General features: G+C 42.4%; 1 protein-coding gene across 6 annotated transcripts in view; it reads left to right on the top strand.

The window, feature by feature from the left end:
* Positions 1 to 12,176, top strand: part of pank4 (pantothenate kinase 4 (inactive)) — a 60,758-nt gene that overhangs the window by 14,463 nt on the left and 34,119 nt on the right. For all 6 annotated transcript variants that reach the window (XR_007265301.1, XR_007265300.1, XR_007265302.1 and 3 more), the window contains exons 5-8: positions 287 to 379; positions 9,722 to 9,875; positions 11,182 to 11,363; positions 11,561 to 11,642. Coding sequence is in view for 3 of the 6 variants with exons in the window: in XM_048615091.1 (XP_048471048.1) it covers positions 287 to 379; positions 9,722 to 9,875; positions 11,182 to 11,363; positions 11,561 to 11,642 (511 nt within the window). In the remaining 3 variants the exon portion in view is untranslated. The remainder of the gene's footprint in view (positions 1 to 286; positions 380 to 9,721; positions 9,876 to 11,181; positions 11,364 to 11,560; positions 11,643 to 12,176) is intronic.

Genomic DNA, 12,176 nt, shown 5'->3' with positions numbered 1-12,176 from the left:
TTTTCTCCTTCACAGATGCTGCCAGACCTGCTGAGCTTTTCCAGCAACTTTGTTTTTGTTAAATAAGAGACCGTTCAGTGGTTTTTCAAGTCAAAATTCAGATCTCCTTGCTTCTGTGATGGAGACAATGGAGGAAGGTTTCCAAATTTTAAGCCTTTTTTGAAATTACAGGTTTCTTAACACTCAAAAAGACCTACAGTATCACATTTTGATGTCTCTCAAAAGGGTTAGAAGCAGTGAATTGTATAGTAAACTACGTTTATTTTAATTCTTTTCATCCACACAGGTGGAATCTGAAGACCAATTTGAGCGGATTGGAGGAAGCTCAATAGGAGGTGGTACGTTCTGGGGGCTCGGAGCATTGCTGACAAAAACAAAGGTGGTCATTTTATCCCAATCTCTCCCCCACCTTTTGACCTTTTATAGATTCTCTGCTCATCACATGCCTATCTGAGATCAGGAGTATGGGTTTGAAACAGTCTTCAAGCATCAGCGATTCTGCCCTCTAGTCAGGTATTTAGAAGCTTGGGATGCCTTCCTCCTGTCCATAAGTATAAAGCCAAAATAAAAAAAAACTGACATTTATGTAGCACCTTTCATGAACTATGATTCCCAAAAAGCAAGTTGAAGTATCACTTTTAGTGGAAGATGGCACAACATATCTGCATGCAATTTAGAAACATTCATTGAAAGATGCACATTTTCTACCTTAGTAGTCATAAGGGATGGAGGCTGAGAAAAAGAAATTACTGGCCAATTCACTTGATGTCTGTTGTGAGGAAGTATTAGACATGATAATTAGAGATTATAGATGCACATTTAGGAAAAAAAAAACAAGGTAATCGGGACAAGTCAGCTTGTTTTTGTCAAAGGGAAAAGCCATCTAACCATATTTTTGGAGTTCTTTGAAGGAGAAAATGCACTCTGAATAAAGGGGAGCTTTTAGATTTCCTGTACCTGGGTTTCCATTAGGTATTTACGAGGTGCCATATCAAAGGTTATCGCGGAAAATTAAAGCTCATGTTTTTGGGCTAACTTTTATTAGCATGGATAGCACTTGAGCTGGGTGGCATAAAACAGAATATAAATAAATGGGTCTTTGATTGCAAGATGCAACAAATGGACTCCTGTTGGCATCTGTGCTGTGGCCTCAACTTAATATGATTTGTACTAATAATTTAGATAAGGGTAATGAAAGCATGATAACTAAATTTGCAGATAATGCCAAGGTCGGTAGCAAAATATGTCGTGAGGAAGACATAATGTGGTTGCAGATGGGTATACATGGGTTGAGTGTCTGGGCAGAGATCTGATAGATGGAGTATAATGTGGGAAAGTGTGAAATTGTTCACTCTGGCAGGAAAGAATGTAAAAACAGAATATAACTCAAATGAAGAACCACTACAGAATTCCAAGGTGCGGAGGGATTTGGAGGGATTCGTGTTGTGCATGAGTCACAAAACGTTAGTATGTAGGTACAATATGTAATCAAGGAGGCTAGTAGGATGCTATAATTTACTATGAGAGGAATTAAACATTAAAAGTAAGGATGTTATGCTTCAATTATACAGAACGTTGGTTAGACCTTGCCTCCAGTGTAGTTCAGAGGTAGCTTACTAGATTGAGACCAAAACTGCACACAGTATGAGAGATGTGGTCTCACCAATGTCCTGTATAATTGAAGCATAAAATTCTTCCTTTTATGTTTAGTTCCTCTTGTAGTAAATTATAGCAGCATACTAGCCTCCTATATCTTTCCTTTAACTAGTCATGAGGATATTTTGGACAGGCTGAGCTTGTTTCTACTGGGATTTAGAAAAGTGAAGTTTGACTTGATCGAAATGTATTAGATCCCTAATGAACTTTACACAGTGACTGTGGAAAGGATGTTTCCTCTTGTGTGTGACTCTAGAACATACGGGCACTGCTTTAAAATAAGGGGGTGCCTTTAAGGGTAGCGATGGGGAGAATTTCTTTTGAGAGCTGTGAGACTTTCGAGCTCTTTGCCTCAGAAGCCAGTGTAAGCAGGTTTATAATTAATTTTTAAGGTGGTGGTAGATAGATCCTTGTTAGGCAAGGAAATAGATTATTGGGAGTAGATGGGATTTGAAATACAAATAGATCAGGTATCGTCTGATTGAATGACTGAGCAGTTTCAAGAGCCGAATGTACTTCTTTTCCAAGGGTTCCTATGTAACTCCCTGTTTTTCTTCAAAATCACATGGGATTTTAGGATACCCATTGGATCTCTTGCGTTCAACTGGGGGTCAGGTGAGGGCTCAGTTTAGTGTCTCATCCAAATGATGGCACCACTGCCAGTGCAGTACTTCCTCCCAGCTGAATTGGTAGAATTTGTCTCAAAAATCAAGTCTCTAGAGTGAGAATTAAATCAAAATCCTCCTAACTCAAGGAGAAATTGCTACTGCAGAATTAGGGCTGACATAATAGTCAGGAGCAAATATGTAGGGAGATCTCTCACATGGCTGTAATGGTCGGGGATTTTAACTTTCCAAACATAGACTGGGACTGTCATTGTGTAAAGGGCTTCGATGGGGAGAAATTTGTCAAGTGTGTTCAAGAAAACTTTCTTGATCAAAATGTAGATGGACCTCTTAGACAAGCGGCAAAACTCAACCTCCTTTTGGGAAATAAGGCAGGGCAAATGACTGAGGTGTTAGTGAGGGAGCACTTTGGGGCCAGTGATCATAACTCTATTAGTTTTAAAATAGTTATGGAAAAGGATAGGCCTGATCTGAAAGCTAAAGTTCTAAATTGGAGTAAAGCCAGTTTTGATAGTATTAGACAGGAACTTTGAAAAGTTGATTGGGGGAGGCGGTTCGCAGGTAAAGTGATGTCTGGCATGTGGGAGGCTTTCAAAAATGAGATAACAAGAGTTCAGTGATAATATGTTCCTGTTAGTGTGAAGGGCAGGGCTGGTAGGAGTAGAGAACACTGAATAACTAGAGATATTGATGCTGTGGTCAAGAAGAAGGAGGCATGTGTCAGGTATAGAAGTTGGATCAAGTGGATCCCTGGAGGAATATAGGGGGAGTAGGAATACACTTAAAAGGGAAATCAGGTGGGCAAAAAGAGGATGAGAGACCTTTGGCAAATAAGGTTAAGGAGAATTCTAAGAGATTCTGCAAGGACATTAAGGGCAAAGAGTAATTAGGGAGAGAATCGGGCCCACAGGAACCAAAGGAGATAGGGAGACACTAAATAAATATTTCCCCTCCGTATTTACTGTGGAGAAAGACATGGAAGCTAGGGAAATTGGGGAGATAAATAGTAATGTCTTGGAAAGAGTCCACATTACAGAAGAGGAGGTGCTGGAGGTCTTAAAACACATAAAGGTGGATGAATCCCTGAGACCTAATTAGGTGTATCTCAAAATATTGTGGGATGCTAGAGAAGAGATTACGGAGCCCCTTGCAGAAATATTTGTATCATTGACTGTCACCGGAGAGGTGCCAGAAGACTGGAGATTGGCTAATGTTGTGTCATTGTTTAAGAAGGGCTGCAAGGAAAAACCAGGGAACTATAGACTGGTGAGTCTGACGTCAGTGGTCGATAAGTTGTTGGAGGGGATTCTGAGAGAGAGGATTTACATGCCTTCGGAAAGGCAAGGACTGATTAAGGATAGTCAGCATGGGAATTCATTTCTCACAAATTTGATGAGTTTTTTGAAGAGGCAACCAAGAAGATTGAAGGCAGAGTGTTGGACATTGTCTATATGGATTTTAGCAATGCCTTTGACAAGGTCTGGCTTGGTAGACTGGTTAGTAAGATTAGATCACATGGGGTTCAGGGATAGGGAACCAATTGGATACAAAATTGGCTTGATGGTAAAGGGTTGTTATTCGGACTGGAGGCCTGTGACAGCAATGTGCTGCAGGGATCGGTGCTGCGTCCATTGTTGCTGTTATTTTTATCAACGATGTGGATGGGAATATAGGAGGTACGGTTGATAAGTTTGTAGATGACACCAAAATTGGTGGTATAGTGGACTGTGAAGAAGGTTATCTAAGAGTACAAAGAGATCTTAATCAGATGGGCCAATGGGCTGAGCAGTGGCAGATGGAGTTTAATTTAGATAAAAGTGAGGTGTTGCATTTTGATAAGACAAATCAGGGCAGGACTTACACAGTTAATGGTAGGGCCCTGGGGAGTGTTGTTGGATAGAGACCTAAGGGTTCAGGTTCATTGTCTACCTGCGATGTTTCTTGAAAGTGGCAAAGTGGTGAAGGTGGTCTTTGGCATTCTTGCCTTCATTGGTCAGCGTATTGAGTATTGGAGTTGGGACGTCATGTTGAGGCTGTACAAGGCATTGTTGAGGCCACTTTTAGAATATTGTGTATAATTCTGGTCACCCTGCAATAGGAAGGATGTTGTTAAACCAGAAATGATAGAAAAAATTTACAAGGATGTTGCTGGGACTGGCGGGGTTGAGTTATAACGAAAGGCTGGATAGGCAGGGACTATCTTCCCTAGAGCGTTGAAGGCTGAGGGGTGACCTTAAAGAGGTTTATAAAATCATGAGGGGCGTGGATAAGATGAATAGCCAAGATCTTTCAACAAGGGTAGCGGAGTCCAAATCTGGCTGCAAGTTTCTGCTCTAAATTGGCATTGACTTAATGGGAAAAGCCTTCTTTTCGGTGGTGACAGCAGGAGAAGGCAGCCCATGCAGTGGCGGGAGTAGGAACAGGCTGCAAGTTGGTGAAAGCAGGCAGCTCAGGGGTTGAATTTTTAGTTGTGTTTCTTTGTTTTTCTACTTTTTAGTAAGAAGTCCTAATGTTTAACTTTTAACCTTGTTTCTTTATTTTTCTGCTTTGTATCCAAGTTTCTGTACCTAGGTATCTTTGTACCTAAGATGGTGCCGTAATTGGCAACTTGTAAACTTTTACCATACAATAATACAGTACAGGAACAGGGCCTTCAACCCACCAAGGCTGCACTGATTTCTAATTCTTATTTAGACCCGCTACTTATTGCCCATACATGGTTTCTATCCCTCTGTTCACCTCCATTCATGTGTCTATAATGATATGCCTTAAATGTTGTTAACGTGCCTGCTTCCAGCAACTCCACTGGCAGTGTGTTCCAGGCATCCCACCACTTTCTGTGTGAAAATTTTTTCCCGCACTTCTCTCCTAAACTTGTAGTTGAACTTTCCACCCTGGGAAAAAGCCTCTGACTATTCACCTAATCAATGCCTGTTATAATTTTGTAGACCTATATCAGGTCATCCCTCCATCTTTCCAGTGAAAACAATCAAGTTTATCTAATCTTTCTTCATAACTAAAAGCCACCCGAACAGGCAAAATCTTGGTAAATCTTCCCTGCACCCTCTCCAAGCAATTCACATCCTTCTGGTAGTGAGGTGACCAGAACTGCATGCAGTATTCCAAATGTGGCCTAACTAAAGTTTTATACAGCTGTAAATAATTTGCCAACTTTTATATTCAATGCCGTGGCTGATGAAGGCAAGCATTCTGTACGCCTTCTTGACCACCTTATCCACCTGTGTTGCCACTTCCGGGGATCCATAAACCTGCATGCCCAAATTCCTCTGTATTTCAGTGCTTCTAAAGGTTTTGCCATTTATTGTATAATTCGCACCTGAATTTGATCATCCAAAATGCATCAGCTTGCATTTATCTGGATTAAACTCGATCTGCCATTTCTCTGCCCAAATCTGCAATCTATCTATATCCTCCTGTATCCTTTGACAGTCCTCCTCACTATCTGCAACTCTGTCAACTTTGGTGTCATCTATAAACTTACTAATCAGACCACCTACATTTTTCTTCAGATCATTTATACATATTACAAACAACAGAGGTCCCAGCATTGATCCCTGCAGAACACCACTAGTTACTGATCTCTGTTCTGAAAAACACTCTTCCACTGCTACTCTATCTTCTATGACCAAGACAGTTTTGTATCCATCTAGTCAGCTCATACTGGATCCCATGAAGTTCTGTCTTTTGTAACAGCTTGCCATGAGGTACCCTTATGTCGTACTAAGTCCATGTAGACAATATCCACTGCCATTCCCTCTTTCAATCAATCAGCTCCTCAAAAAACTCAATCAAGTTGGTGAGACATGACCTTCCCCATACAAACCCATGCTGCCTATCACTAACAAGTGCATTTGCTTCCAAATATGAATAAATCCTGTCACTCAGTAACTTCTCCAACAGCATCCCCACTACTGACGTCAGGCTCACCAGCCTGTAATTACCTGGATTATCTCTGTTTCCTTTCTTAAACAAAGGAACAGCATTAGCAATTCTCCAGTCCCCTGGAATCTCGCCTGAGGTCAAAAAGGATGCAAAAGTATGTGTTAAGGCCCTAGCTATTTCCTCCCTTTCCTTTCTCAGTATCCCAGGATAGATCCCATCTGGTCCTGGAACTTGTCTACTTTAATACATTTCAAGACACCCAACACTTCCCTCATTATGTTGACCTTCCTGAGAGTATTCACTCACCTTTCTGTAACCTCAACATCCTCCGTGTCCCTCTCTGGTGAATAGCAATGCAAAATACTCATTAAGCATCTCGCCCATTTCTTCTGGCTTCACACATAACCTCCCTCCTTTACTCTTTCCCTGGCTACCCTTTTGCTCCTGATATATATATATATATATATATATATATACACATATAAAAAATGCCTTTGGATTCTCTTTAACCCTGCTGGCCAAGGACATTTCATAGCCCCTTTCAGCGCCCCCCAACTCCTGTTTGAGCTCCTTCCTATTTTCTCTGTATCCTTCAAGGACTTCAGGATTGGATCTTGGTTGTCTGGATCTTAGGCATGCTTCTTTTTTTTTCAACTAAGCTGATAATTTCCTCTGTCATCCACTACTTTATCTACCTGCTGTGCCACCTTCAGTGATCTGTGGACCTGCACACCCAGATCCCTCTGCATATCAATACTCCTGAGGGTTCTGCCATTCACTGTATAATTTCCACCTGTACTTGACCTTCCAAAATGCATCACCTCACACTTGTCTGGATTAAACTCCATCTGCCATTTTTCTGCAGATGCCTCCAACTGATCTATATCCTGTCATATCCTCTGACAATCCTCCTCGCTATCTGCAGCTCCACTAATCTTTGTATCATCTGCAAACTTATTAATTAGACTAGCCATATTTTCCTCCACATCATTTATGTCACTATTATGGTCACTATTCTCAAAATGTTCCCCCACTGAAACTTTGATCACTTGGGCTCATTTCCCAATACCAAGTCCAGTATGGCCCCCTCCCTCATTGGACTATCCACATACTGTTTAAAAAATTACCCTCCTGGACACACCTAACAAATTGATTCCCATCCAAACCCCCGGCAATAAGGGAGTCCCAGTCAATAGGGGGGGCAATTAAGATCACCCATCGCAACAACCCTGTTATTTTCACATCTTTCCAGAATCTGGCTACATATCTCTTCCCCTAACTCCATATGGCAGCTGGGATGTCTGCAGTATAACCCCAGCACTGTGATTGCATCCTTCCTATTCCTAAGCTGTACCTTGCTGCAAGATCCTTCCAGGGTGATGTCCCTCAACACAGCTGTGACATGCTCTCTAACCAGTAATGTAGCTCCCTACCTCTTTGCTTTCTCCTCTGTCTCACATAAAGCATTGGTATCCTGGAACATTAAGCTGCTAATCCTGTCCCTCTTTCAGAGATAACAAGGTGTAGAGCTGGATGAACACAGCAGGCCAAGCAGCATCAGAGGAGCAGGAAGGCTGATGCTTCGGGCCTAGACCCTTCTTCAGAAATGGGGGAGGGGAAGGGGGTTCTGAAATAAATAAGGAGAGAGGGGGAGGCGGATAGAAGATGGGTAGAGGAGAAGATAGGTGGAGAGGAGACAGACAGGTCAAAGAGGCAGGGATGGAGCCAGTAAAGGTGAGTGTAGTTGGGGAGTTAGGGAGGAGATAGGTCAATCCAGGGAGGACGGACAGGTCAAGGGGGCGGGATGAGGTTAGTAGGTAGGAGATGGGGGTGGGGTTTGAGGTGGGAGGAGGGAATAGGTGGGAGGAAGGACAGGTTAGGGAGGCGGGGACGAGCTGGGCTGGTCGGGGTAGGGGGAGGGGAGATTTTGAAGCTTGTGAAGTCCACATTGATACCATTGGGCTGCAGGGTTCCCAAGCGGAATATGAGTTACTGTTCCTGCAACCTTCGGGTGGCATCGTTGTGGCACTGCAGGAGGCCCAGGATGGACATGTCGTCTGAGGAATGGGAGGGGGGAGTTGAAATAGTTCGCGACTGGGAGGTGCAGTTGTTTAGTGCGAACCAAGCGTAGGTGTTCTGCAAAGCGGTCCCCAAGCCTCCGCTTGGTTTCCCCGATGTAGAGAAGGCCACAACGGGAACAGCGGATGCAGTATACCACATTAACAGATGTGCAGGTGAACATCTGCTTGATGTGGAAAGTCTTCTTGGGGCCTGGGATGGGGGGCAGGTGTAGCACTTCCTGCGGTTGCAGGGAAAAGTGCCGGGTGAGGTGGGGCTGGAGGGGAGTGTGGAGCGGACAAGGGAGTCACGGAGAGAGCGGTCCCTTTGGAAAGCAGATAAGGGTGGGGAGGGAAAATTGTCTTTGGTGGTGGGGTTGGATTGCAGATGGCGGAAGTGTCAGAGGACAAGGCATCATTCTCCAGCATCTGCAGTTCCTACTATCTCTGTCCCTCTTTCAACCACTTTTCACTGTACTCATGTGAGTACATGTGCCAATAAACTTACTTCAATTCAATAAAAGACATATGTTTAAGGGGAGAGGGAAAAGATTTAAAAGGGACCTGAGGGGAACTTTTTCACACAAAGGGTACTGCGTGTATGGAATGAGCTCCCAGAGGAAGTGATAGAGGCTGGTACAATTACAACATTTAAAAGACACTTGGGCAGGCACGTGAATAGGAAAGGTTTAGAGGCATATGGGCCAAATGCAGGCAAGTGGGACTAGTTCAATTTAGGATACCCGGTCAGCATGGATGAGTTGGACTGAGGGTCTGATTCTGTGATGTATGACTCTGATGCAGTCCTAAAGTTGGGCCACAGCACTGATGATGGGAATTGTTCTTTTCTGTTGAAGTTACCAATTAATATGCTGTCAATTTCCATTAATTGCTTTGCTTCTTATTCAATACATTTCCCCCCGGCCCAAAGCTGCAAACTTAAGCAAAATAAAGATGATAAAGTTTAACCCCAGTTTCTCCTGAGTGAATTGATCTTTACTGTGTGATGGAATAGGGGTGCTATAATTGACCTCTGTTTGATGAACTACAAAAACAGAATTGACCATTGTTTCTGTTCTTGATTATTATTCATTAAACCCAGCACAGAGGGGTGAGGATAGGAAAAGAGTGATGACACTGTTGTTCTGGTTAAAGCATGGTGACTTGACTGAGGTGTTGAAAGGAAACTGGCATTAGGTTCCATGAAGGAATCCATAAAGGGGTAGGCTAAGCAAAAGGAATACTCTGATGACATAAATCACAATTTTAAGTTCAATTTTATTTTCTCAAATTTGTTTCTGTGTCCCTAACTGTGGACAGCAATTAGAAAACAAAGGGCTGTAATATGCTTATTATTTAAGACTCATAGCATTTTAAATTGTAAGGGCAATTTACTGCATTATGATGTCTGGACTTATGCCCAAAGGCCTAACCTGATTTGAGTATAACTTACCTTTAACTTTTACTCTCTTTATACAGCGATTTGATGAATTATTGCAACTAGCATCAAAAGGGCAGCACACAAATGTGGATATGTTAGTTCGTGACATTTACGGAGGGGCATATGAATCCTTTGGGCTGACTGGGGATCTTATTGCCAGTAGCTTTGGAAAATCTGCCACTACTGATAAAGGTAGGTACATCTTGATGAGTTGCCATGTCTTGAATGCTCTTTGGCTGGAGGCAGTTTCTTGAAATAACATTTATAGATAATAATCCTAAGAGTTTTTGCTGCTTTATGATCTTGCCCATTAGCGCTACTATTGCTCTCTCTCAAACAACAGAATTCAAAATTATATCTCAAGCTGAATTTTACATATATAATGATTGATGGTAAATAAGTGATGATGATAGAAGTTTTAAGTTTTTACCATATTAAGCTGGGAGATGTTAGTACTGGAATACCTCCCATTTTAGTGTTGAGAGTCCATGTCGCTTGCTTCTATGTCTGATGTAGCCTTGTTTCATTCAAAGTAAAACATCTTCAGTCTTTCACTGAACAATGTTTAAAATTCAAATGAAGAAGCATGCTCGTCTTCTGCACCAGTGTGCCATCATCCATTACTAATTATCCTGTGACACTCTTTGGCCAAATTGCTAATTTGTGTAGAATTGAGTTAGGTGTGTAGCATCACTGAAGTTAATAGTTTTTTTTGTGTGGAGCTCCCTAAGGAACTCCTGCAGAGATGTCCTGGAGCTGAGATGACTAACCTCCAACAAGAATAACTATCTTCCTTTAGAATTGTAGAATCCTATGTGCAGAAGAGGCCCTTTGGCCCAGCAAGTCTGTACTGCCAAAGTTACACTGAATCTACACAAGTCTCACTGCCTACCATTAGGCCCATAGCCTTGAATGTTAGGAATACCTAGTGCTCATCTAAGGACGCTCTAAAGGTTGTGAGATTACCCACCTCAACTACCCTCCCACAGACCGTCTTTCAGAACCCCACCTCCCTCTGGGTGAAAAATACCTTTCCTCAAATCCCCTCTAAATATCCTCCCTTTCAGCTTAAAATCATGCCCCTTGTTATTGACCCTTTGACTTTCTATTTACCCTGTCCAGGCCCTCATAATCTTATGCACCCCTATCAGGTCCTCCCCTCGATCATTAACTCTATTTTTGCTTGGAGTCCTTGATTCTGCACTTTGTCAAATGCTGCCTTGATATCAAAGGCAGTCACTCTCACCTCGTCTCACATCACAAGACTGTACCATTCTGCTTCATGTGGTTATTAAGTGAAGAGTTAATTGAGATTCTGGAACTTTGCAAGTGGTTAGCAATGCCTGGTAATGTGAATCCCACACTTCCCTCTTGGTTTTTCTCTCTCTTGATTGTGCTGTCTCGCCCTCTTCTTTCTTCCCCTTCACCCCGCTGTATCCCCCGAAAAACTGTACGTATCATTCTCTAGTCTCTACTATGTGTTTTTTTTTGTATCCAGAGTTCACCAAAGAGGATATGGCAAAGAGTTTACTCCACATGATCAGCAATGACATTGGCCAGCTGGCCTGCTTGTATGCCAAGCTTCACAACCTCAGCCGAGTCTACTTTGGTGGTTTCTTTATCCGTGGGCACCCTGTTACCATGCACACCATTACCTACAGTATCAACTACTTTACAAAGGTAACAATTTAGGGATTGGGGCTAGGTGATTGGTGGTGGCTGAGAGTGAGGTGCTGGAGGGTATGTGGTATGGTGTTCTGTTGGATCTTTGATGTAGGTTCCTAAACCGTTAGCATGAATCTAGATGTCCTGACAATGTAATAACAAATGTGCAGTTGATTGATTTGTCACTGATTTTTATCTCGCTTGATTGTTAGGGTGAAGTTCAGGCACTCTTTTTAAGACATGAAGGATACCTTGGTGCCATTGGGGCTTTTCTAAAGGGAGCAGAAGAGGACAGTAAGTACCAGTTTTCAATGTAATACTCTTTCAGTTGAGGTAAAATCTGACATACTACTCTCATCTGTGTTGTGGTCAAATTATAAGAACAGCAATATTCAGCTAAATTAGGGCTGATTTCTATTTTAAGTTCATTTCCCCAGCTTGGTTTTGTAACTCTCAATGCCGTTAGCTGACAAATGACTTTCAGTTGCTTCCTAGCCTAAACATACTATTAGTGGAGAGTTGGGATTTTCTAATCTCTTTGTGTGAAGAAATGCTCCCTGGCATCCAACCTGAGCGGCCTAGCTCTAATTTAAGGCGATACCACTTGTCAGAGCTTCTCCTACCAGGTGAAATATTTTCGTTTTACTTCTATTGAGAATTGGTTAATTGACAGAAAGCAGAGAATAGGAATAAATGGATCACTTACTGGGTGGCAAGCTGTTACAGGTGTTATTTTTATTCAGTAGTAGAATATGGGCATCGCTGGCTGGCCAGCATTTAGTGCTTGTACCTTGTTGCCCTTTAGAAGGTGGTGCTGAGCTGCCTTCT

The sequence above is a fragment of the Rhincodon typus genome, chromosome 31 (assembly GCF_021869965.1).
Source record: "Rhincodon typus isolate 14 chromosome 31, sRhiTyp1.1, whole genome shotgun sequence".
NCBI lineage: Eukaryota > Metazoa > Chordata > Chondrichthyes > Orectolobiformes > Rhincodontidae > Rhincodon > Rhincodon typus.
The sequence above is the reverse complement of the archived record's forward strand: the minus strand, read 5'-3'. Positions and strand labels throughout refer to the sequence as shown.